A 25014-nucleotide genomic window follows, 5' to 3' on the forward strand; every position below is an offset into this window, starting at 1 on the left:
GTCCTCTTCAGCCTGGCCCTGGAAAAAGTGATTCGCGATGCCAATGTAAATGCCTCTCCAAGTCCACCCAACTACTGGTCTACGCTGACGATATAGATATCATGGGGAGAACGACCCGAGATTTACAGTCTACCTTAATCTAGATCGAGCAGTCGCGAGATCTTGGGCCGTACATTAATGAAGGCAAGACAAAGTACATGGTGGCAACGTCAGCGCCAAAACAAAAAAAAAAACAACGAAGATGAAGATAACTTTGAGACCGTTGACAATTTCTCCTATCTAGGGTCGAAAATCACAACCGATAACAGCTACAATGATGAAATCCCCGCACGGTTGTTGTCAACTAACAGAGCCTATTTCAGCTTACAAAAACTGGTCCGTTCGAAACGCCTCACCATAGGGTCAAAGCTCTTACTGTACAAGACAATGATCTCGCCAGTCCTCATGTATTCCTCGGAGACTTGGGTTCTTAGCAAAAAAAAAACTGCGAACTCTTGGCCGCGTTCGAGAGAAGAATCCTCCGAAGACTTTGCCGCCCTACATGAGGATGGACGATTCCGTAGCCTACATAACGACGAAATCTATGAGCGATACCACGACCGTCTAGTTGTGGATAAAATCCGACTCAACAGAGTGCGGTGGGCGGATCACTTAATCCGTATGGATGAGGATGATCCAGGCTGGACAATCTATAAGGGCAATATCTATGGTAGAAAAAGAAGACGAGGCAGACCCTGCCTGAGATGAAGCGATGGCGTAGGTCAGGACGTCGGACAGCTTTTAGGGATATCGAATTGGTGGACCTCGACGCAAAACCGGAGTGTCTGGAGTTTCTTATTAAGGCAGGCCTAGACCGGATACTGGTTGTTGCGCCGTTGATAATGATGATATATAATACAGTGTTCGGTAATAGGAAATGTTTGTTTATTTAGCGTGAGCAAAATATCTACATCTGAAATGTATCTTGTATATCTTCTAGTTTGAAAAAAATATGGGGGAGTACTTTCGGTTTTTAATCATATACGAATGAAAAGATGTGCATAGAAAGTTTCTCACACAAGATGAACACAAAACCTTTATACCCTAAGGGCCAGCTTCCGGTATTCCCGACTTGTTTTTTGTTCCATCTAAAGAACTCTTCTCTGTTTAGGTTATATAAGTTATTCACTCAACCATCAGAAAAAGTTGTTGCTCATCATGTAGAGTATATATTCATGATCGACCCAAACTTTACTGGAGATAATAACCTTTTCCACCTAGATTGCCCTTCTGTTTTCCAGTTCGTCTCAACACTTATTTACCGAGCCCCACGGAGGCGTTTAATCATTTCGTCGCGTGCCCCCATTTCCATCTAATGTTCGGATCGTTCTTTTCTGCACTTAGCGCCGATGGTCGACCACTTCCCTTCTTATCGTCCAACAACTAATATTCGTGCCATTAAGCACACCCACACAATTAGTTCGCCCCATTTCTGCTCATCCTCTACCGGGTATCTACTAGATATTCAAAACGCGTTCGGCCCTGCCTGTCATGAAGGATTCGTCCTATTAACATTCATCTTCTCAGTTTTCACCGCTGACCTCTCACCATCATCCAAGCACCGCCAAGTCACTCCAATATTATAAAAATAAAATAGCGAACCTCTTTTGAAAAAATGGTTTATTTTTGAAAAATTCAAATACAATATTTTGTCTAAAACGAACATAAATGTTTGGTCGAAACTTTTATAATTCAAAATCGTTTAAAAAAAGAAAGCAGTGTCGAATGACAAAAAAAGTCCGTTGTGAAATCAGTTCATTGCTTTGATTCACACTGAACATCTATATCTTTCGCTTGTGCCTATCTGCGTTTCTCCAATTACTATTCGACCAGCTCAAATCGCTTCGACCCATGTGGCAAAACACAAAAGCTGTTTATTGCATAGATTGCTTCAAATATTGCGCACATCCTCAACATTTTTTATGTAAAATATAAAATATGCATATCTACCTTTAGATTGCCTATCAAAACAAATAATATTTTTTTTAAATAGGCACTAAGCTTAAAATACTTCATAACCGTTAAACCAATGAATAGGGGTGTGCGGCTATAAGACCTATAAGAACATTGTTTCTTCTTTGGCGAGCTTTTCTGGCCAAATTTTGGTTTAGAATAACTAATCAGATATAAAATAGAAAAATATTAAATTTAAATTTTATTGGAAAAAGTAAAAAAGTATCCTATTCATATATCCTTCCTAATTATTGCTAATACATCTGCATAATCAGTAAGTGAAAATGCGTCCAACAAGGCTGGGTTTACTTCCTAAGAATTGTCCCCAGAAGTACTCGTATATATTAGTTTGGAAAATCTGTCGAGTTTGTAGTTTGAAGAATTGGGTAGAATTCCCTATGACTTCCTAGATGGACGAGTATAATCAAACACTTCATATTCAGGGTGGCAGTTAATTTCTCACGACTTTACATATTTTTTAAATGCCTTCTTCTTACACTGAGATGTTTCTAAAAGTAAATTTCCCGATATAGAAACCCTGGGCAAAAAACTGTTAACGCATTTATTTCCTCTTAAGGCAACGAACGAAAGTGATAACCTAATAACACATTACACATCGCTTACGTTGTACGCTAAAGCCTTATCACAACCCAGAAATGTTCTCGAAATTGTAAACCATTAACAAATGTTAATCGCTCAGATTGGAGGCGGACCGCGTATGTATCGCAATTGTGGTGCGAAACTCATAGAAAAATTATTCAATGTGTCGCAACAATGTGGTTCCATGAAGCACGCTGCGCAAAGTAAAGTTATGATAGCAATTTGCACGGGGAGAGCAATACGAGCAACTCGCCATGCCCAGCCTTGCTTCTGTCCAAAATCGTCTTCAGCCATGAGAAATTCCGGGGGATCATCTTTAGGGTCATCAGGATCACCCGAATCTGATGTTTTCGCGAAAATGCCTGACGGTTGGTGTAATGAGCCATTATGGGCATTACGATCACTACTACTGGAAGATCTCAATTTATTCTTGCGTTTAGATCCTGGACTCTTCTTCGTTCGCATACTTTCTTTCTGTAATCCATTTGTTTGTAAGGCGGAATCTACAACACTTTCAGCAGTTTGCTGGGAAACGCTAGTACGTACTATTAACTCTCGACACGTCTTTTGAAGTACTTTAAGCTCCAACTCAGCAGACTCCATTCGTGCTGCTATTGATCGTAAAGCTTCACTTCCTGGTGCTAATGCATTTTCCAGTTGTTTGGCCAGGCGTCTCAGTACACCAAGACGGCGCTCCCTCTCCGATAAGCCGCCATCCGAAGTAGCACCACCATCTGAAATACCGCTATCTGATAAGGAACCGTTCGAAGAAGTTATGATCATTGGAAATTGAGCGGCTACACCAGACCGACTTTCACTATTTTCGTGTGTGATAATGGCAACCTGAAATCAAATTAGCAAACAACTTTTATCAATACGAGCACCACCTTATGTGCGAAATAATTGATCTCCAATTTCAAACCCCTTTAAAAATTATATAAAAATCAATCCTCCAGTAAATATCTTTTGAAATTGTTATGAAAATTCCATTTGAAATTTTAATTTTTACGATCACCGAATTGTATATTTCTCATTTTTCGAAAAATTCGCTGAAACATTTTCTCGGATAACTTACAACTGGATTATTAGCATGGCAACCAACTTTAACGAGGTCTCTCAAAGCAAAACCCGCATGCCAGAGAAAGCCAAATAACAAAAGAACTCGTAAAAATAATTTTACATGTAACTTACCTGTTGTCCCCCGTTAGCAACCTTTTCGGACAAAAGCTTAGCAACCACTTTAACATTTTGTGCTAAAATAGTTGGGTTAGCTTGTCCCCTATCAAGAGCTCCTTCAAGTCCTTGCAAAGTCCCTCTATCATCATCTAATACTTGACGGAATTCTGATAGTCCAAATTCAAGTTGGCGCCAAGCAGTAAGTGAATTTGTTAAAGACTGCAGATAGTTTGATACTCTAGAATAATTTAAATATAAATGTAAATGTTCAATATTTAACAACTATTATTCAATACCAACCTTGCATCAGCTTCGTCCCACGCGCAATACATTTCACTCACATCGATTTTCAATTGCTTATGCAATTCCTCTTCTGCCTGAACACCTACACCAGATGGAGCGTTTACTTTTCCATTTCCAATAAGAGCCCCTCCGCTTCCAGCAGTAGTCATTGCTTCGTCTGAATTAATATCAATCTCTTGACTCTTCTTAAGTTTTATTTCTTCTCTTGTTAACCAACTATGAACAGAAGCGTTCAAGCATAACATATTCGTCCGATAAGTTTGTAACTGGATTTTCTCACTCTATAATTTAAATATGTTAATATCTATGATGTCACTATTGCTTTAAACATAGGCTTTCTTCCTGCGTCGCCAGTAAGAAGCACTTCAGTAAATATTAGCAAAGTCCTACCTTGAGCTCTTCAATGGAAAATTGAATTGCAGCTTCAGAGTCTAAGTCGCAGGGATGGTGACCAAAGCGTTGTAAAGTATTTTTCAATGCGACCATCTCTTCTTGTAGCTTTCGCGCCACAGCAGTGTTTTCACTCCACATCAAAAGATGCTGCCAAGATGAAAGCAACTCTGGAAAAAAAACGTGAAATTGCTTCTATCAAAATCTACTTTTAAAGGAAATTTTAAATAACCGGCTGATCAGAACAAATACATATCAAAGTGATGAATACCAACTAAACTACATATAGAATAAATGTCAATTAGTTTAATTCCAACTACTTTTTCAGGTTTTGTGTAAAACAAAACTTTATTAAAATCGATTCACTGTCAGTCTGCCTGTCATACGCACTTTTCTCCAAAATGGCTAAATCGATCCGAACGAAATTTGGTGGGCAAATGGGAACTATGAAATCAAAAGGGGGGTTCACCATACATGCAAAGGGGGATTTAAAAATTTTTTTCACCGGATATAGGTTTAGGAAAGGTCTCGATTAGTACGAAACTAATATTAGTTTTGACGTGAATTGCAAAGTGCGTGAGTAGGGAGTCAAAATGTACGCACTTAAAGTGAGACCGGACTCATTTTCGGGATCTACCCAACCCAAAAATCCGAGAAAAATCTAGGCCTCAAAAGATGTCCCATTCCGATATCAGACAAACTCAAATAAACTTACTAATAGTATATTACCAACTTTTAGAACTGAAAACCCCCCTTAAATTCATCCTAGGACTACCATTAGCATAGAGGACCATATTTCACATACACGTGCCAAATTTCATGGAAATCTGCCCATTAACGACAAAATTATAGCAGTTCAAACTTAGCAATTTCGTGCGAATTTAGTGCTTCTAAAGACATGTAAATAAAATGCTGACGTCATAATTAACGAGAATAATTGACATTCGCGTGAAATATTAGAGACGCATTTATGAAGAATCTAATTCTTAAGTTCATCTTAAGAGTACTAAATTTTGCACCGGCATAGAGAACAGTCTCGTGGACACATGCCAATTTTATGGAAATCCGGCTATTAATGACAAAATTAGAGCAGTTCAAACTTATCCATTTCGTGCGAATTTACCGCATCCTTAGCCATACAAAAGATGCCGACGTCATAATTAACGAGAATAATTGACAGCGATCAAAGAGTAGTATAGATCCCAGGGCGAAAAGTGGATTGGTTCCCACGATGGAGCATGAAAACTGGGAAACGCCTGCTGAACCAACACCAATAGCTCTACTACCAAACCCTATCTCCACCTCCACGTGGTAATCGCTGAGAGTTCTTCTTCATGAAAAACTGCAGACAGAGAAGGATGAAGGCGAGTCTCCCGTATCTAAAAACGGGACAAAATGTACCAACTGGTTCCCCAGGTTGGGGATTGGGTAGGGCTGACAACCCTACACGGAAAACCAATGTTACGAATACACGGAAGGAACCTCAGACAGGATAGATACAACGACGAACCCGGCAACGACAACGAATTAACTATTTGGACATTTTCTCATGGAACGTGCGCTCCCTACACAGACCGAATGCTGCTGAGCAGCTAGCCGATACCTTGTCCCAATATAAGGCTGATGCGATGGACAGGGACCGGTTTCCTGGAGAAGAGCCGCTACACCATATTATACCGGCCATCCAGTAAACCATGTGCTCGGGATAGGTTTCTTAGTCAGCCAAAAGATTAAAGGCCAGGACTTTAACCATTTGAACCATCCGGACACATCCGGACGTGATTATTACCCTGATTTAACTCATATAATATTCGTATCTCAGTTGGTTGGTAATAAATAAATAAACCACGACCTTCCGCTAAAACAGCCTAAGCCCACTCATACTGACATCCAAAAGAAATATCTCTCATTTGTATGCAAGACAGAACTCGCACCAATACTTTTCATACTTGAATTGGCCAAGCAACGATATTAATGCCTTCGAAAATTTCTTGAGGCTATTCAAGGAGGTAGTGTTCCAGAAATCTTCACCAACCAATTTGCATTCTCTAATTGATCGAGAATGGAGTGAATGGGACCAACTTAGCAGCATTAATATTTTCAAACTTTGCGATATTTCCCTAAGGTGTATAATTATAATTGTTAACTTTTTTTTTCATCAAATATAGTCATGTGGGGTATCTTGATTAGTACTTTTCGAAGCTGGTCTTAGTTAGGCTATCTAGGCTATAATATAGAGCATGATTTTACCAAGTTTCATGGAAATCGCACTATTACTAACAAAGTTATAATACGTCAAAACTGTTGCTTCTTTGCAAATTCAAGACTATGGATGTCAATGTCACCCGAAAGTGGATACTCTCACATAATATATGCGTGCTATGTACTTAGAAATACACAAAACCTTTCATACCCGAAGCGTCCAGCTTCCGGTTTCCCGACATGTTTACACATATCCTGCAATATGAACAAAAATTATTTGAGATAATTTTATATCTACTTTCAAGGTAAATATAATGGAGAACAATAAATTTCTACCACCATCTGGCTGGTACGAAATACGTTAGTAGCTTTTAATTAACATGGTCCAAAGTACATTGGTAGCTCTGATTTGAAAAAAAGCAACCAGAAGTGAATGTGTTTACAGAAGCTGATGGGCGAATGGCAGTGCTGTAAAACAGGACACGTCTGCATTGTCAACTAGTGTCATAATAAATTTGCTAGTTTCATTTACTTAAGGTTTCCTAGTAAAATGTTGCAATCTTAATTTTGATATTTATGATGCGATGGCCAAATTGTTTGAGCGTCAGCTCCGGATTCGAATCCCGTCCCGTACTTAATGTTTGTATTTGTTTTGTATTGTCCCGATACTGTAGGCATTATTTGCATAGAATTAAGTGTGATGACAGTGGAACTAAAGCAGTCTCATTGAAAATAGGAAATGGATACTTGGTATAAAAGGTTTTATGTATTTCTTGTATAACCATAACCTAGCTCGAAATGTATATGCATATATTATGTCAGAATACTCACTTTCGAAGGCTTTAGAATTTGCACTAAATTGGCAACTTTTTTTAGTAATGGTGCGATTTTCACCAAACTTGGTAGGAACTGCTAGAGATGCTTTATATTATAGCCTGCATTACTACTAATTCTAGGATGAACTTAAGTGGAGTTTCACAGTCAATTATTCAAAATTATAGTTTTATACTGTTATTAACTTTATTTCAAGAGCTTTCCATATTTTTCGGTCAGGTAGACTCAGAAAATAAGTCCGTGAAAGAAATAACCACTTTTCAATCAAAAATGTATTATTTTTAGGAATTGGGTAGTCCTAAATCGGCATCCACTTGATGCCGGGCTGGACCAAATGGAGTGCAGCTTGCTGCCACTGTTTATGGCCCACGGTCTCCTCTTTCTCAGTTTAACACCCAAAGTTCAAAAAATAAAAGAGGGACGAAGACGGCTACGGTACGTTCGTAATAATGTATGCCTATTTTGTTCGTCGTGAAATTCTCTATAATTGGCAAAACAATCGCCAATTGATTGGAAATTGCAAAAAAAAAATGTAAAAATTTACGCTGAACCTACGTAAACCTAAATGTTAGAGGTACATTCCCAAAAGTGATATAGTACCTCTACGCGAATAAAAAAAAACAATTGATTTTCGATGATCGTGAGTTCAAAATGATTGCAACAGGGTGCGGGGAAGGTACTTTACAGTCCATAAGTTCAAACCCGTTTCAAAAACCAACATAGGACTTTCTAATTAGGCTGAATGCTGGCCTATTCAATACATTCTTACAAATATATAAATAACGAAGCCTTGATAAAATACCGTGATTGTATTTTTCACGTATGTAAACTAATCAAATTATTATCGGCCACCCAAATATAACATTTATGATAATATTCGTAAGACCGAGCACATTTAGTGTATATTTCCCAGAGATAAAAAGCGATTTACACGGCTTGTTATTTTTTCGTTCTTTTCAATTCTGGTCGCAATACTTAGAGATCTTTCATTATCTGGGAAAGATAAAACACTAAAAGGTATCTGACAATTTCATGGTTCATCTAGATGTGGATTCATATTTTGGAAACCCCATTCAACACATTCTTTACGAATGCAGCATGACATAACCGCCAGTCAGAGCAATTTCCTAACGAGGAGCTCTCGTTATCATTTTCCAAACAAAAAAAATTTATTAAAAACTGAGCACATGAATAGCATTGAAGAAGCTTACGCCGGGGGAGAAATATTTTGCAAAATACGAAAAATTCTAACTTCAAAAGAAATGTTCAAATAAATAAACCCATTAAAATAATATTTTTCTTTATCGAATATATATTATACGGTAATAAAGTGGAAATGGCCTTTTCTTGCATGACCAAGTTTTAATTTTCTTCTATAGAAAGCCAAACTAGGGGATGCATGCAGGGTGAGTATTCGAAATTATTCCATCTACATGATGCAACTTTGCGATCGTTCAGATGTCAATAGTTATCAATGTTCAGAAAATAATGGGCTCGAATCTGCGGCACTTGAAGAAAATGTGCAGAAAGGGCATATCAGCAAAAAAAAGGATTATTACCTCCGTGGGTTCTTGGCCATGTGCGTCAGACCTTCCGAGAAGCATGTAATCGTCCTCCATTTTCTGCACAATGTAGTTCTAGGATGAACCACTTGTCACCTATCCTGACATAATGGGTTCCACTACATGACATAATATAGCAATGGAGTTGCCACCTTTTCTCAATGTGGAACCTATCCGCATTCTCGTCCACATGTGTCTGGCCAGTTCATCGGCGAATTTCTTCATTTGATAGTGTATCAGGCTAGAGTTTACGGATGACACATAACACAGATATGAATTGATGAAAGCTTGACGCTTACGAAAAACAGGGACAGTCGCTTTCCATGTACTACTCGCATATAACAGCATGGAGTAAATATTGGTGCGAAACAACCTTAACTTCATGAAGGAATCTAAATAAAATAAAATAGAATTTATATTTTCCTAAAAAGGGATTTATTTTTTATTAGTATGTACGTATTCTGGACATAAGTTTTGCCCTTCTTAATCTAATCTTAACAGTCTTTTCCTTCTTCCACTCACTGACTTTACCCTGCAGACATTGCAGAGGTAGTAAGAAATAGTTCCGAAGAGAGATCGTCAAGACCGGCTGTATTCCTTTTGAGTGAATTGATTTCTGACGTTCCATATTATCCTCAGGAGATGTTATACGGCAAAGAATCGTGGTGTATTATAGAGTCAAGATTTCCTGTACCTATTGTACCAAAAATGAGGCAGGCTTAAAGGGAGGATATCGGGAGAAAAGCGAAGGGGAAATTGGGTTTTCTAAGGTTTTGTTAATGACAAGAGCGGTATTTTTTTAGTGACTGATGAGCCATGACAGACAGACGAGAATACTTCGAGTACAACAGGAGAATTTGTTCATTCACTACCTCCACAAGATTCACTTATTAGTGCCAAACAAATTGAAGAAGCAATGAAATCGGGAAAACAAACAGGCTCTAACAAAATCGTCCCTGGCTCTGCAAAACGAAAAGCTGGAAAACAGTGATTCTTTAAGTCGCGGTATAAACTAATGTAGAACACCATCTGACTGGCGACAAAGCACAACCTTCGACCGTGTGCCACACAAACTCATTTTGTATCCTTCAACACACAACACAATACTTAATGCCACTGGATTGGATGGATCTTTCTACTGCGATCCCAGGAGTAAAGCTCGAAGTCTGCCAAATATATCAATATGGTGTTTCAACCTGTCTTCATCAAGAAATTATGCTCTCGCCATTTCTCTTTATTCTTGTCATGGACATTGTCGCATGCCGCATCCAACGTTCAGCGTCCAACACACTCCTCTATGCAGAGGATAAGCTAATTCTTAACAAATTGCCTACAAGTCCATCATGCAGCATAGGCTCAGACTGAATCTGAATAAAACAACATTTCAATGCTAGAGTTGAGCAAAATCGAAATCATGATTATGATTACGATTGCAGTCAGAAAGTGGGCATGATCACGTGATTACGCGATTGTAATCATAATTATGGGCATGATTATGATTGTAATCATGAAATCATATAATTGTGCAATCATAATCATGCAATCATTTGAAATCATGAGCAATGCCGTTTTTACTTTATGAATCAGCCTACTTATTGGGTATTTAATGTTTTAGCTGATCAAATTTGTGGATTGGTTGGAATGAGCAGAGGAACTAGCAATTGGTTTGGTTGTTAGTTGAAATTATGTTTCCGTCCAAGTTGACAACAGCACAGTAAATGTATATAGTCATTTCAGACATCAGACAATGTTTGATCCAGATAAATTGTTGTGACAGACGAGAATCTGTACTTGTTTTAAACAAATGTCTATATCTAGCTCAGACTTTAGACAGATAAATGTCTGTGTCAGCTAAATTTCTGTTCAGGCAAAGTTTGTGTCTGTGCCAAATTAATATTTGTGTCTGTCACAGACTTCAGCCAGACGCAGATGGTTGTGTTTCAGACAAATGTTTTCACCTAGAGTATCGTGTGAGACTCTTCATATAAGCAATTGCCACTTAAAAATACGCATACAGTCCCTGGCCAATTTATTATAGACGCACTTTAAATTATTGATAATTGTATATGTTGCACTGGATTATATGCGATATTATTTACATTTAACCTTACATATAATTATTTTTGTTTGAGAAATTCATAATAGGGTGTTATTTAATATTTTTTTTTACGTGTCGCATTACAGTGTTACCATTTTGGTTCAAGAGCCCAAATAAGTATAAATTTGTTTCAGTTGCATTCTCGACTGCTATAGATACAGACGGTGTTTTTTGTGACAGATAAAATCTCAACTGAAAGATGCTAATGTAATTCGACTGAGCGTACGTGTACGTAGAAAATTAAAGGATTTACATTCAAAGGCCTGCCGACCCGCCAGGCACAAGTTAACAGTTGCGATGAAAGCCAAGCGTCGGAAATGGGCCACACAGTGGCGTGATAAAGATGTCAACTTCTGGAGATCGGTAAGTTGAAATTAGATACATCATTTACTATGAAATAATGAAATACAAGCACTGATACTTAGGACATTCATTTATTTTTTCTATTCTTGATAGGTTTGCTTTAGCGGGGAAAGCACATTTGAAATTATGCAGAACTGAACTCAATTTGTGCGCCGTCTTCCTGGAGAAAAATTTAATTTAAACTGTGAAGCACCCTACAAAGGTTGTGATCTGATTAGTTATCAGGAGCAAAGGTACTGGACGTTTGTACGCGGCAAAAGGCATTATGAGGCAAAATTAGTATATAGAAGTCTTGCAAACTCGGTTGGTTCCCCAGCTAAGAGAGCGGTTTCCGAATGGGGAGCCATTCATTTTCATGCAGGATGGGGTCCCTGTAACACGGCGCGTTCTGTGAAAACTTATTTGCGAGAACAGAATATTCCTCTATTGGATTGTCCGGGTAATAGTCCCGATATGAACCCAATTGAAAATGTGTGGGAGCTGATGAAGAGGGAAGTGGCTAAAGAGGTGATCACAACCAAAACTCAGCTCCTGGAAAAAAGAAACCATGTGTGGAACCATCATCCTCAATTGCAGGATGCAGTACAATTTTGCATTGACAGCATGTCGCGCAGAATTGAAGCTATCATAGCGGTAAGAGGTGGCTCAACCAAATATTCATATTTTATGGCATACATTTCAAAGTTGTGATGTTTTATTTTTGTTAACAATGATGTTTTCTTTTTCTTAACAATTAGGTAACTAAGTATATTATACATACAAATTACATAAATGTGTCTATTAATAAATTTTAAAGCCGAAAAACACCCGATAATCAAGATCTTGCATAGAATCTGCAGTGCGTCTAATAATATGGCCAGGTACTGTGTATACAAATATATATATATATATATGTTTCGGAATTGGATATTGCAGTTCACAATACACATATGTACATATTTTTGTACATATCTAAATTCACGATTTTGGCCTCTTTCGAACACGCCCATAGATATGTACGCATGTCCCTTCAAAGACTGTGCATCGACTGGCGTAATTCAAATTTCGAAACATACTTATATATGCGTACTTCACAAGTGGCAATAGTAATATGTGTGTACTGTGTGAATGGCGAAGTACAATCCAGATGGAAAAATTTTCTGATTCAAACACACACAGAAATGATTCTAACTGATGCCTGAGACAGACAAAAATATTTATCTGCTACAGCCACAAATATTTGCCTGTTTGATATCTAACAGGGGTACAGGTATTTTTCCCCCTTCAGCTTAGCTTAAAATTGCCCCATTGAAGCTTCAATCATACTTATAAGTTGCAAGAAATTTCGCAGAGCACAGCTCCTCCAAAAACCGAACCGTCATCATGAAATGACAACAGATGAAAATCGCGAAAAAGTGAGAGTAAGTTGTTCTCCATCTGGGCGGCTCCAACATCAAGTAGATGCGTACTTAGGATCCCTCATATCCCAAACAAAAAAAATAGCTTTAGTCTGGCTTTAAGTTGGATATAATTCGCTCCTTTGTCGTGTTTGCGATTATATAAAAAGGAGTGATTTCTATATGTTGCCACTTTCGATCACACTGCTCTCAAGGCAGAGATCAATGCTGGCCAATTATCAAAATCAATGAACGGCGGCCTCGTGATAATGAATAGGCACGTCCAGAAAGTAAGCGTACTTGATTTGTGCAAATTTTGAAAAAAATTCTTTGCTATCTCGCTATTATCTTTTATTGGCATATACCGATATTTCGGGAACCACTTGTTCTCTTCATCAGTGCTAAGCATATAGCCCTAGCGAAAAAGCAGAACCGTCTAATTATGTCAAATAATTTTATCGCTCGAAACAAGCAAGGCCAGTTGCTTCGTGGCGTTGGCTATGTGAAATGAAACTTTGAACTTTTCGGTGCAGGGCGAAAGATGTGACTACAAGTCTTGAGGGCTGTCTTCCGATTTCAGATGTTTCAGTTGTGTAGTGGGCAACAATAGTTTTAACTTCATTGAAAATCTCAACTGGAGTTTTTCTCTTTGCAACGAGATAGCGAATAATGGCGTGGATTTTGTACTTGCCGAAAAATTAAGAGTTAAGAGTCGAATTGGTCTCATATCCAAGAAGACAAGTCAGGCTATACGGAATAACTTTTAATAAATGAACGTTTTTATAATAATAAAACATCTCGAAGAACTGGAGGGGCCCAGGTCTGGATCGGGTGCAGAATTTCTGGTATAAGAAATTTACCAGCGTACACAGTCGGTTGGCACGCAGTATAAATGAGGTCATGAGTCGGCCGGAGGAATTTCCATCTTTCCTCACTGCGGGAATTACCTACCTTATCCCTAAGAAGGACACGGTGCAGGACCCCGCAGACACAAGACCGATCACTTGCTTACCAACCCTCTACAAATTCATCACGTCCATTATTAGTGGAAGGATCAATGCGCACCTCGAGACCAACAACATTCTGTCCGAGGAGCAGAAGGGCTGCCGAGTTGGGTCAAGGGGTTGCAAAGAGCAACTCATTATCGACTCGGTAGTTGTAGGACAAGCAACTAGAGGCCAAAGAAACCTCTTCAGTTGCTATATCGATTATGCCAAGGCTTTTGATAGCGTTCCGCATACCTGGCTATTCGACATCCTACATCTGTATCGCATTGATCCGAAACTAATAAAGTTTTTGGCGACAGTCATGGAAGGGTGGCATACCACCTTGTCAGTCCGTACATCTGAGGGTGCTAATACCTCAGAGCCCATCCGTATTCGGAGGGGCATCTTCCAGGGGGATTCATTGAGTCCTCTTTGGTTTTGTATGGCACTGAACCCCCTTTCATGGCTACTGAATGATGCTAGAGGGCATGGTTTTGCAATAAAATATGGCCTACGTGCTAAGTGCGAACTGACACACTTGATGTACCTAGATGACATCAAGCTGTATGCTGGTACTGACAACCATCTTAGAAGTCTGTTGCGAATAATAGACATGTTCAGCCGTGATATTCGGATGGAGTTTGGATTAGACAAATGTCGAATCCAAGCCATTCGCAAAGGTCATCACGAGCCGCATGCCGGACATAGCATTGGTGACCTCCACATCGAAGCTATGACCGAGACAGACTTCTACAAGTACCTAGGAATTCTGCAAGGAACCCATGCTCGAGTTGGTGATCTGAAGGAAGCTCTGCTGTCCGAATTCCTGCGACGTGTAAAGCGGGTGCTGAAATCGCATCTCTCGGGGAAGAATAAAATAAGCGCGTTGAATGTATTCGCCATCCCTTCACTGGCTTATGCATTCGGAATATTGCCGTGGACAAAGACCGATCTGGAAAACGTCCAGCGGCGGATACGGACAACTATGTCCAAATTCCGAATGCATCACCCAAAGTCTGCCGTGGAGCGGATGAACCTGCCTCGTGACATCGGAGGTAGGGGCGTGGTTGACGTGGCGGCACAACATCATCGCCAAGTCGACTCGCTGCGCGCTTATTTTTACAGTAAAGAGCAGGCGAGCCCCTTGCATGCGGCTGTCTGTAAGGCAGACTGTGGACTGACTCCACTTAACTTGAAGGATCGATCTTTCAATCCTCTGAGTGGGGTGAAGTCGGACCAGGAGCGGATCGAGGAATGGAAGTCGAAGGCAATGCACGGTAAACACGTGAATTGTCTTTGGCAGCCATTTGTCGATTTGCATCTGTCGAACAGGTGGCTGTGTGCCATTCAGGATGGCGTGGTCGCCACCCGAGCTTATAAAAAGCTCATCATGAAAGAACGGGTGGAGAACGACCAGTGCAGAATGTGTGGTTCGGCGTTAGAGACGTTGGACCATCTCATTTCTGGCTGTACTGTTATGGCACCGGTGCAATACATCACCAGGCATAATGCTGTATGTAAGGTTATCCATCAAAACCTTGCATATAAGCATGGGCTGATCACGGGAACATGTCCGGTTTACCGATATGAGCCGCAAGCAGTACTTGATAGTTCTGCTTACAGCATGTATTGGGACCGGCAAGTTCTGACTGATCGCCATACCGCACACAACAAGCCTGACGTACTGCTAGTTGACAAGACGGGTCGCTCCGCGTATATTATTGATGTTGCTATCCCCCATAATAGCAACATTGAACGGAAATACGTGGAGAAGAAGGTGAACTATGAGCCATTGGCTCGGGAAATCAAAGAAATTTGGCGTCTCGAGCGGGTGGTTGTAGTTCCCATAATATTGTCAGCTACAGGTATTGTACCTAAATCCCTCACGGCTTCCCTTGATGTCCTGGGACTTTCGCACAGTCTGGTTCAAACCATGCAGAAGTACACCATTCTGCATACGTGCTCGATGTTGCGGGGGGTACTCGACGGATTCTCCCACTGACCTACCACCGGCCACCACCACCAGTGACCCTTTAGTTTTTAAGTAGGTAGGATCGTCCGAGCCTAAATGCTTGGCACTTAGTGCTAATATTAGGTAAAATCCGGCATCTGCCGAGATTGTGATAACTCGGAAATAATTTTAATTCGAATCGATTGCAATATTAGTATGAAATTTTCTGACAAAATATTACTAGGAAACTCCGGAAAATAAAAAAGCTTGCTTGCTCTCATATTTCGAAAGATCTTTCAGAAAAAAAAGTGAAAGCTATGACTGAAGGCAATGTGGTCGGCATTGCGTTCGCCGAGATAGTTACTATGACTTGATTCAGGTACTCATTCACAGCTAAGTCGACTGATATGCGAATTCCAATCACAATATAAACCCCTCTGCCACCAGTCAGACTTGAACCGCGAAAAACCACTAAACCTTTCGGACGCCAAATTCGTATCAAAGATTTTAAACATCCTTACACATACACTGTGTCTTCTTAAAAGTGCACGAATTAGCATCACTTTGACGAAGCAGTACATGTTAATATTATTTTAAATTGCATCTGGGAATATAAAATCCATCATTGTACGAGTATTGCAAGTTAAAAATTTAAAATTAGATAAAACTCATAAAACAAGCCTGTGTAATTGCGAAGTAGCAATGAAGTTTGGCAAAAATTTACATTTAACAACAGTTTGAATAGAGCTGGCAAAGTTATGGCACAAACAGATACACTACCATCTATTCATTTGCGAATTCTCATAGAGCACAGCAAGTCTATTAAAAAAAAATTGATAAAACAGAAACATCCAAAGGTTACCATTAAGAACAAAGTGTATCAATAAGAGCTTTGGTTATATTTTTACTCATTTATATAATACAAATAGTTGAGTCGAATAAAGCGAACGATCACGAGAACACGACAAACAATGAGGATATCTCCAAAGTCCTAATCACTAAATGGAGGAAAATTCATATATTTGACCTGATTTATTATTTACCCGTATCTGCCACCTCATTTACATAGTAATAATTGTCTTGAGCGGAGTCCAAGGCAGAAATAACTGTCTGAACGCCAACTCCTTTCCTCATGCTTCTCCTCTAAAATTTATCACAGGACCTGAGCGATAACGTAATCGGCACTTGAGTGTAGGATTTTTCTTTAGGATAATTTTGTTATCGATTATTCCCTAGTTTCACCGTACTTTTCTATAGGAATAAAGACACATTTTCTATATACTTTCTGACAGATCCGTTTGTGTTTGGTGGTTACGCACGTTACAGAACCGTAATACTATGGCAAGTCCGACCTTCACTTTTTCCTAAAGCCTATAAAGCAAAATCGTTCGAATCAACACAAAGTAGAACGCTGTGAAACACCAACTAAAACTTGAAATGCGGGCCACGGCTACATTACGATGTGATTCAAGTAGTTTGTGACAACAGCAGTCTTTGGCCAAGTTCATAGTCAGCTTGAATCGAGCGCCAACATATTGTGGTTTGTGTACAGAAAACGTATAGAACTGGTATTTGTAGATTTTCAGAATGTTGCTTTTAAGTTCAACCGAGCTGAGTTGCGCAGTAGCTTCATTTACATAAATTCTGTAATCAGTTAATCTTAAAATTTAAATACAAGTTGAAACCGTATCCCCTTAATGTCGCCAAACATTTTGCAGGATTTAATGCAAATATGCTGTTTTCGGAAATTCAAACTACATGGAGCGAAAACAGAATAGATACCTGAACGTTATATTAGGTTGTTGCGCATGAAATGACAATTTTTCTATTAAAAATATAAAATAATATAATATTGATTAATATTAAATTTAGAATTTAAAATAATCACTAACAGCCTCAATACATTGTTCCCGACGAAATACAAGTCCATTTATACTGTTTTGATGAAAATCTGGATTTCTGGAAGCAATGAACTCTTCGAAGCCATTTTTCACAGCTGTTCCATCATTGAATATATTCTCAGCGACGAAGTGGTCTTGATGTTTAAAGAAATGATAATCAGTGAGTAACAGGTCTAGTGAATATGGTGGAAGAGGTAGAGTCTCGTAATTCAATATCGATTTCTGCACTGTTGTACCCGATACATGTGGTATGGTGTTGTCGTAAAGAAGGGTGACACGATGGCTGTTGACTAATTTTGGCTGTTTTCTTAACAATTTGTCAGACATTTCTTGGAGTCCTGTACAGTACTTTGTTGCAAGACGCAACCCGTTTCACCGGGGTTTTGGGAGGAATAATAATACAACCAGCAATGTTTCCGTTGGGTAAAGATTTGGCTTCGGCATATGTCATGGTGGTTGACGGACATAAGACCATTGAGCAGATCATATAAGAAAATTACCTTTATTTGACTGCGATCCATTTTTTCCGAAATTCCTTACAATACACCTTGAAAAAACTCGCAAACGAATAGATTTATGAATTATATGGAGCATCATTCGCGCTTTAATTTGACCGCCATTTTGGATTAGCCTTTATTCACTGAACGCGGCTAACTTACACACGTTCGAAAATGTGTGCAAAAACCTAATAGAAAGCGATTTAGTAAAAAAGGGGAAAACAATGATGAATATTGATAGCTGTAGAGGCACATTGGAATCTTGGTAACTCAAATTTTTACTGGCAGAGCTTTCTATATTCTACAACTAGAAAACTCTACTTCTTCTTCTTTTTTTTAGCCGTTGTCCCGTTCACAAGCAGGGTCGGCTCGTCGTAGTCAGTTGTGACATTTTGTCCTATCAAAGGTCTGATCTGGATGAAGTTGCGATGCTTTCATCCCCATCCCCATCCAGGTATCAAACCACCGTTGTTTGAGCCGACCTTTTGGTCGTTTACCATCGACTTCGATGTTCAAGCAAATTCTGGCAAGTAATTTCTCGTTACTGTGAATTACATGATCAGACCATCGAATATGCCTCTCTTGCAAATATCGATCCTGTATATCTTCATTTCGGATGTGACTAAAGGCATGTCACGCCACTAGTCCAAAGCAACATCATCGACACCTTTAACGCAAGACGTCGTTCATTGTCTTTTATAGTTGACCAAGATTCAGAACCATTGAGGATGACAGAACGGACGACATTGCGGTAGATTTTAGATTTGAGACGTTCGTTAATACGTTGATCGCAAAGAACACCAGTTGTGGAACGCCACTTCATCCAGGTTGCGCTAACACGTGAAGCAATTTCATAGCACAGTTCTCCATTGGTTGATAGCATTGACCGGAGATATTTAAGGAACTAGTGGTAATGACGATTGGAAAGGTTGGTTCGAAGGGCGAATTTGTTGGTTTAGTGTTAGAGTGCCTGCAAATGGCTTTTGGGCTTGACCAAACGTTACCTATGGTTTCTATGGCTGATGTTGCGCATTTAAAACAACGATTAGATTATTGAAAGAGTGGTTCTCGTTGCGATATTGCTACTGATGTTGCGATAATTGCTGTTCTTGTCGATGTGCCTGATGTATTGCTTTAGTGGTCAGGTCACTGCCATCGGTCGTCAAAAATTCAATTTTATTCAGATTCAATCTGAGATCGCGTTGCATGAAGTGATAATTCCATTTTTTGACAAGTTGCTCGAGATAATTTTTGCTATGAGATGCCTGGAAAACATCTATATAAAGCAATGTATAGGGTGCTGGGCGCTGGATGTTCCATGTGACAGTGTTCATAACGAGAACAAAGGGGGTTGTTGAGGGGGCGCTTCACTGAACTCCGACGGAGACACGATGCGGTTTTGATATGCCCGCCACACTATGAATTTTACTTTCTGGATCGCATTAGACCAATTTAACCTAGGTGTTGTCATAGAGCATACCATATGGGTTGATGTGGCACATGGTCAAACGTTTGCCCTAGATCCAGGAATGTAATGCAAAGGAAGCGATGCTTCTCTATGAGTAACCGCGAAGCTTGTATTGAATCAGTCAGTTCCGCAGTGGTTCACGATTCGATTCACAGTTATTTCAACGATTTCACGAATAGGGTTGTCAGTAATGCCTTTAAAAATCTTCATGGAATGGCACAGCAAGCGGATCGGAAGGTAATTTGAAAATTTTTCTGGACTACCTTTCTTCATCTTGTATAAGAGACTATCTATGCACGTTGCTTCATGCGGACTTGGCTAAAAATTCAAAATATTCCTTGATGCCTCCAAACTCCAACTCCGCCGTTCAAATAAATTCTATTGCACACAAAACCTTAAACAAATCGGGAAACCGGAAGCTGGGTGCTCCAGGTATGAAAGTTTTTGTTTGTTTCTTGTGTGAGTATATTTGAGTGTAGAACTACCCCATTGGTACGTAGCCCGTTAAGAATATGCATTTAGCATGTCAGATTTAGTACTTCGGGTTGTAAATTTACACGGTAAAGAAAACTACTATAAGTCTGTTACTAATAATATGATTTTGACCAAACATGGAGATAATATGCTTCATATTATATTTTATACTATAACTCTGAGATAAACCTAAGGGGGATTTTACTCAATTTTCCCAAAAATATACTAATCTACTATTATTAACTTAATTTGAAGAGATATCGACATGGAGGGTATTTTGAGGCTTGGGCACCATATAGAGGAAGCTTCATGATTTTTTCAGATTTTTCGGTTGGGTAGTTTCTGAGAACATACTAATGGGGCACCCCTCCCACTTCCCGCCTTTTTAACAAATCTCAAAACTAAGAATGGCTTCAAAAAGCACTAAGCGAGACCTTTCATTTGATACCCCACATGACTATATTTGGTGAAAAAAAAATTTACACCCCTCTTTTTCATGTATGGGGACCCCCCCCCCCCCCCCCCCCTAAATCTCAACGTAGAACGATATCACTCCCTGCATGTCTGGGTGTCCACAGGTCCCACCTTTTCACCAAATTTCGTGCTAATCGGTATAGCCGTTTCTAAGAAAAGTGCCTGTGATAGATAGACAGACAGATGGACAGACAGACATTGAACCGATTTTAATAAGGTTTTGTTTTGCAAACAAAACCTTAAAAAGGCATTTTGAGCCATTTTGCTAAGTATATATTCAACCAATATTAGTTATAAATAAGACTATTAAAAAAAAAAGGAAATTTTCCGATTTATTGTTAAAAAATTCGCAAACTCATGTTTCGTGTCGTTTGTCCTTCTTCAATGCTAGCTTTGTGAAGTACACTGGGGAAGGCGGCAACTCGCTCCCAAAATATCGATTTATGCAATTAAATATAATAGGAGTGTCCCTAATTAAAAATAATTAAAAAACAATTTACTCTTTTTATTCTAGCTATCGTGGTTTTTGAGTTGAGTTTTGGGATTTGTAAAGACCGACGATTTTTTTGGGAAGTTAAAACTAGTCGAAATACTGGAATTTGGGCGCTTCAGGTTTTGTGTTCATTTTATGTGAGGAACTTTCTATGTACGTTTTTTTTTCTAAAATAGCTACAAATTCAAAAATTTGCAGGTGTCTTTCACTGTTTTTTTCACTAATTGTATAAAAAAAAACATCCCTAAAAATATGAAATCATCCTAACTTTCGTCATATTCTTGGTAATTTTATAAGGAATCATAGCTCATAATGATCGATTTATTTCTTTTGAGTTAAAAATCCCAAAAATGCGAAAAAAATCATTTTGAGCAAAACGCGTTTGGGAAAAAATTGTCTTGTCTTACTTTTAATTCCAAACAAAATACGATTACAACAAATACAATTACAATATGCTATTAACAGAGCGTTACAAGATTACAAGATTAGGACATAAAGCGACTCCTTACTGGGCGTTATACCCGATAATCGCTCCGTTCTATGCTCATAACATGAACTTTTTTTTTTTACAGATAGATGAGTTAACGAACTATGCAATAAAAAAAAAAACGATAATTTCTTTAACAAACCCCTTCTCAGAAGCTAGCCAACCGAAAAATTCGAAAAAAAAACGAATCTGGTATCCAGTCCTCAAAATACCATCCATACCGATATCTGCTTAAATAACGTTAGTAGGAGTGTATTACTATAATATATTTACTATTAGTGGAATTTAACTCCGTCATACTATTAACATACTATGCTGGTCCCAAGCCCAGGTAAAGGAGGAAGATTTGAGGCAACGTACTTTGTACTATCCTCAGTAAAACAAAAATAAAATGTTGAGATCAGGAAAAGAGATAAATAGAGTATAGTTCGAGTTATTCCACTATGCTAAATTCTACCTGATCTTTCTTGGTGACAGGTCCCGCGACAGGCCGACCAAGAAAATGCATACAATGTCATTACAAACATGATGATCAGATTGAGTCACAAGCCTCGGAGAAACGCTAGGGCGTCCACCTCAGTTGACGCGGCAGGACGAGCACCGGTCCTGTCGAGAAATGGGCAAGGGTTCTTAACGCATGGACGGCGTCAGGACGTAAGCAAGTTAGTCCGAACAAAACGAACAAAACAAATACGTGTGTGTACGTTAAATGTTGGTAGCCTAACTGGAAAGACCGAGGAACTCGCAAGAGCCCTTCGGAAAAGGCGCATTGAAATCTGCGCTCTGCAAGAAACCCGAAGGTCTGATGCCAAAAGCTCCAACATTGAACGCGAACGCGGTAAAAATGGCTATAAACTTGTCTATTTTGGTAACCCACACACTCAATGTGGTGTTGGCATTGCCATCTCAGAGAGTTTCCGTGATGCCGTTAAAAAAGTCGAAAGATCTGATGATTGGTTAATGAAGCTCACCATTATATTAGCTGATCGCACTATTCACTTCTTCACCGCGTACGCGCCATGCCGAGAAAAATGCCTTCTGGCAAATACTCGATGAAAAGACTTGTCACGTGCCTGCTGACGACTATATTCTCATTGCCGACAACCTTAATCGTCATGTGGGTGAAAAAGCATCAAACGATTGTCTCATCTTCCTACATTTTATAGTGGGAACAGTAAAATGCAAATCGACTATATTCTCATAAGACGCCGAGCCACCGTCACTGATTGCAAAGCCGTTCCCTATGAGACCATCGCACCTCAACATTGGCCATTGATTGCCGTCCTGCAAAATTAAGCCACCGAGGAACGCAGTGGCTCGCGGCGCATTAAATGGTGGCGATTTGGTCAGAAGAAAGAAGAAACGATCTGACTCAAACGATTGCCGATCATTACGAATGTGGAAGAATCATGGAACGAAATGAGAGACACCATCCACAAAGCGGCCTCTGCAATCCTCGGGGTCACCAAGCCGTGTAAGCGGTACATCAACCGAGATACTTGGCTTTGGAATGACGATGTTGAAATGAAGGTCCGTGAAAAGAAACGCATCTACCACAAATTTCTCGACGGCAAAGCGCCGGGTAATTGGCAAATTTATAAGAATGCCAACCGAGAAGCAAAGAAAGCGGTCGCTGTCATCCGAGCGAACCATTACAAAAATCTTTATCATAAACAGGACACTCGGGATGGCGAGAGAGATCTGTATCAACTTGCTAAAAGCCGTAACGAACGTACACAGGATACCGAACACTGACAAGAACGGTACTTTGCTTACCAACCGTAGAGCGGCAACGGATAGTTGGAGCAGTTCCACTTGTGAGCGCAACTGAAGTTGAGGAGGCAATAAAACGAACGAAATAGGGAGAAGCCACAGGGCCTGACGACATCGCATCTGAGCTCTGGAAAGCGAAGAGCTGGGACCCAACACTGTGGCTCAGTGAATTCTTTAATTGGGTTATTTAGGAAAGAAGAACACTATCTGACTGGCAAGAAAGTACTACTGTTCCAATATGGAAAAAGAAAGGTAGTCCAGCAGAATGTTCAAATTACCATCCGATCCGGTTACTTTCTCATACCATGAAGATTTTTGAACGCATTCTTGACAACCGTATTCGCGAAATCATCAAAACAACCGTGAATCAAGTTGGATTTGCCAAAAACTGCGGAACTACTGACACAATACACGCTGGGCGGTTACTCATGGAGAAACACCGTAAGAAACATCGTCCTCTTTACATTAAATTGGATTGTGCTAGACGAACTCATCTGGTATACTTTACGACAACACTTAGTGCTAGAAGAACTGTGTGCTGGGTTCAATTGCTCTACCACGATCCGAAAAGTAAAGTTCGAAATATGGCTAGTGTATCAAAAGCGCTTCGTGTCTCTGTTGGTGTTCATAAAGGAAGCGCCCTCTCACCGTTCCTTTTTGTTCTTGTTATGGATACCGTCACACGGGATATCCAACGTCCAGCGTCCTATACACTGCTTTATGCAGATGATGTTTTCTTAGCATCTGATAGCAACAATGATCTCGAGCAACTTGTTCATGCAACACGGTCTTAGATTGAATTTAAAAACTGATTTTTAGACGACCGATTCCCATGAAACAGGCATAATCACCGTCAGCGGCAGTGATCTGCCTAGAACTGAGCGATTTAAATACCTCGGGTCAACGCTATCAGCCAATAGAGAACTGCGTTATGAAATTGCTTCATGCATTAACGCAACCTGGATGAAGTGGCGTTCTACAACTGGTGTTTTTTGTGATCAACGTATCAGTGAACATCTCAAATCTAAAATATACCGCAATGTCGTCCGTGCTGTCGCTCTCTATGGTTCTGAGTCTTGGCCGACTATAAAAGACAATGAACGACGTCTTGCGGTAATAGAGACGAAGATGTTACATTGGACTAGTGGCGTGACACGTTTTGATCATATCCGAAATGAGGATATTCGCGATCGTTATGGGATTGCACCGATCGTGGAAAAGTTGTGAGAGAGGCGATCCAACCCCGCTTGTAAACGGGACAAAGGCTGAAGAAAAAGAAGACTATTAATGGAATTTAAAGAAATTGACTGAAGCCCCCCTTAAGTTGGTTCTAATATCTACAAAATGCATCGTTTACCGCAGCGATCAGCGAAAGAAGCAGCGAGAGCTGACATACCCGATGTGACACCAGGGGCCCGACATAAAGAGGAAGCCTCATCAAGCGACGCGACTGGCCGTGCGGAGATGGCAACTCCAATACCATGTAGTGCCCTTGTTCCGGAAGTAAGCTCAGTCAGAATCGCTAGTCCTGAGCAGATGGATTCGGACGCAAACCGAGCAAATGCAGTCGACCGTCGTCGCTAGAGCCGCAGAGGAAAGGCTCAACAGGAAATG

The 25014-nt window shown here is 39.7% G+C and overlaps 1 protein-coding gene across 1 annotated transcript in view; it reads right to left on the reverse strand.

Moving 5' to 3' along the window:
• Nucleotides 1–1641: 1641 nt before the first annotated feature.
• LOC119648640 overlaps nt 1642–25014 on the reverse strand; it is a 358882-nt gene continuing 335509 nt past the window's right edge. The window contains exons 19-22 of the mRNA XM_038050411.1: nt 4462–4631; nt 4069–4352; nt 3784–4006; nt 1642–3435 (exon numbers count right to left, since the gene is read on the reverse strand). Coding sequence (XP_037906339.1) covers nt 2689–3435; nt 3784–4006; nt 4069–4352; nt 4462–4631 — 1424 coding nt within the window. The 3' untranslated portion in view covers nt 1642–2688. The remainder of the gene's footprint in view (nt 3436–3783; nt 4007–4068; nt 4353–4461; nt 4632–25014) is intronic.

This window comes from Hermetia illucens, chromosome 2 (assembly GCF_905115235.1).
Source record: "Hermetia illucens chromosome 2, iHerIll2.2.curated.20191125, whole genome shotgun sequence".
Lineage (NCBI taxonomy): Eukaryota > Metazoa > Arthropoda > Insecta > Diptera > Stratiomyidae > Hermetia > Hermetia illucens.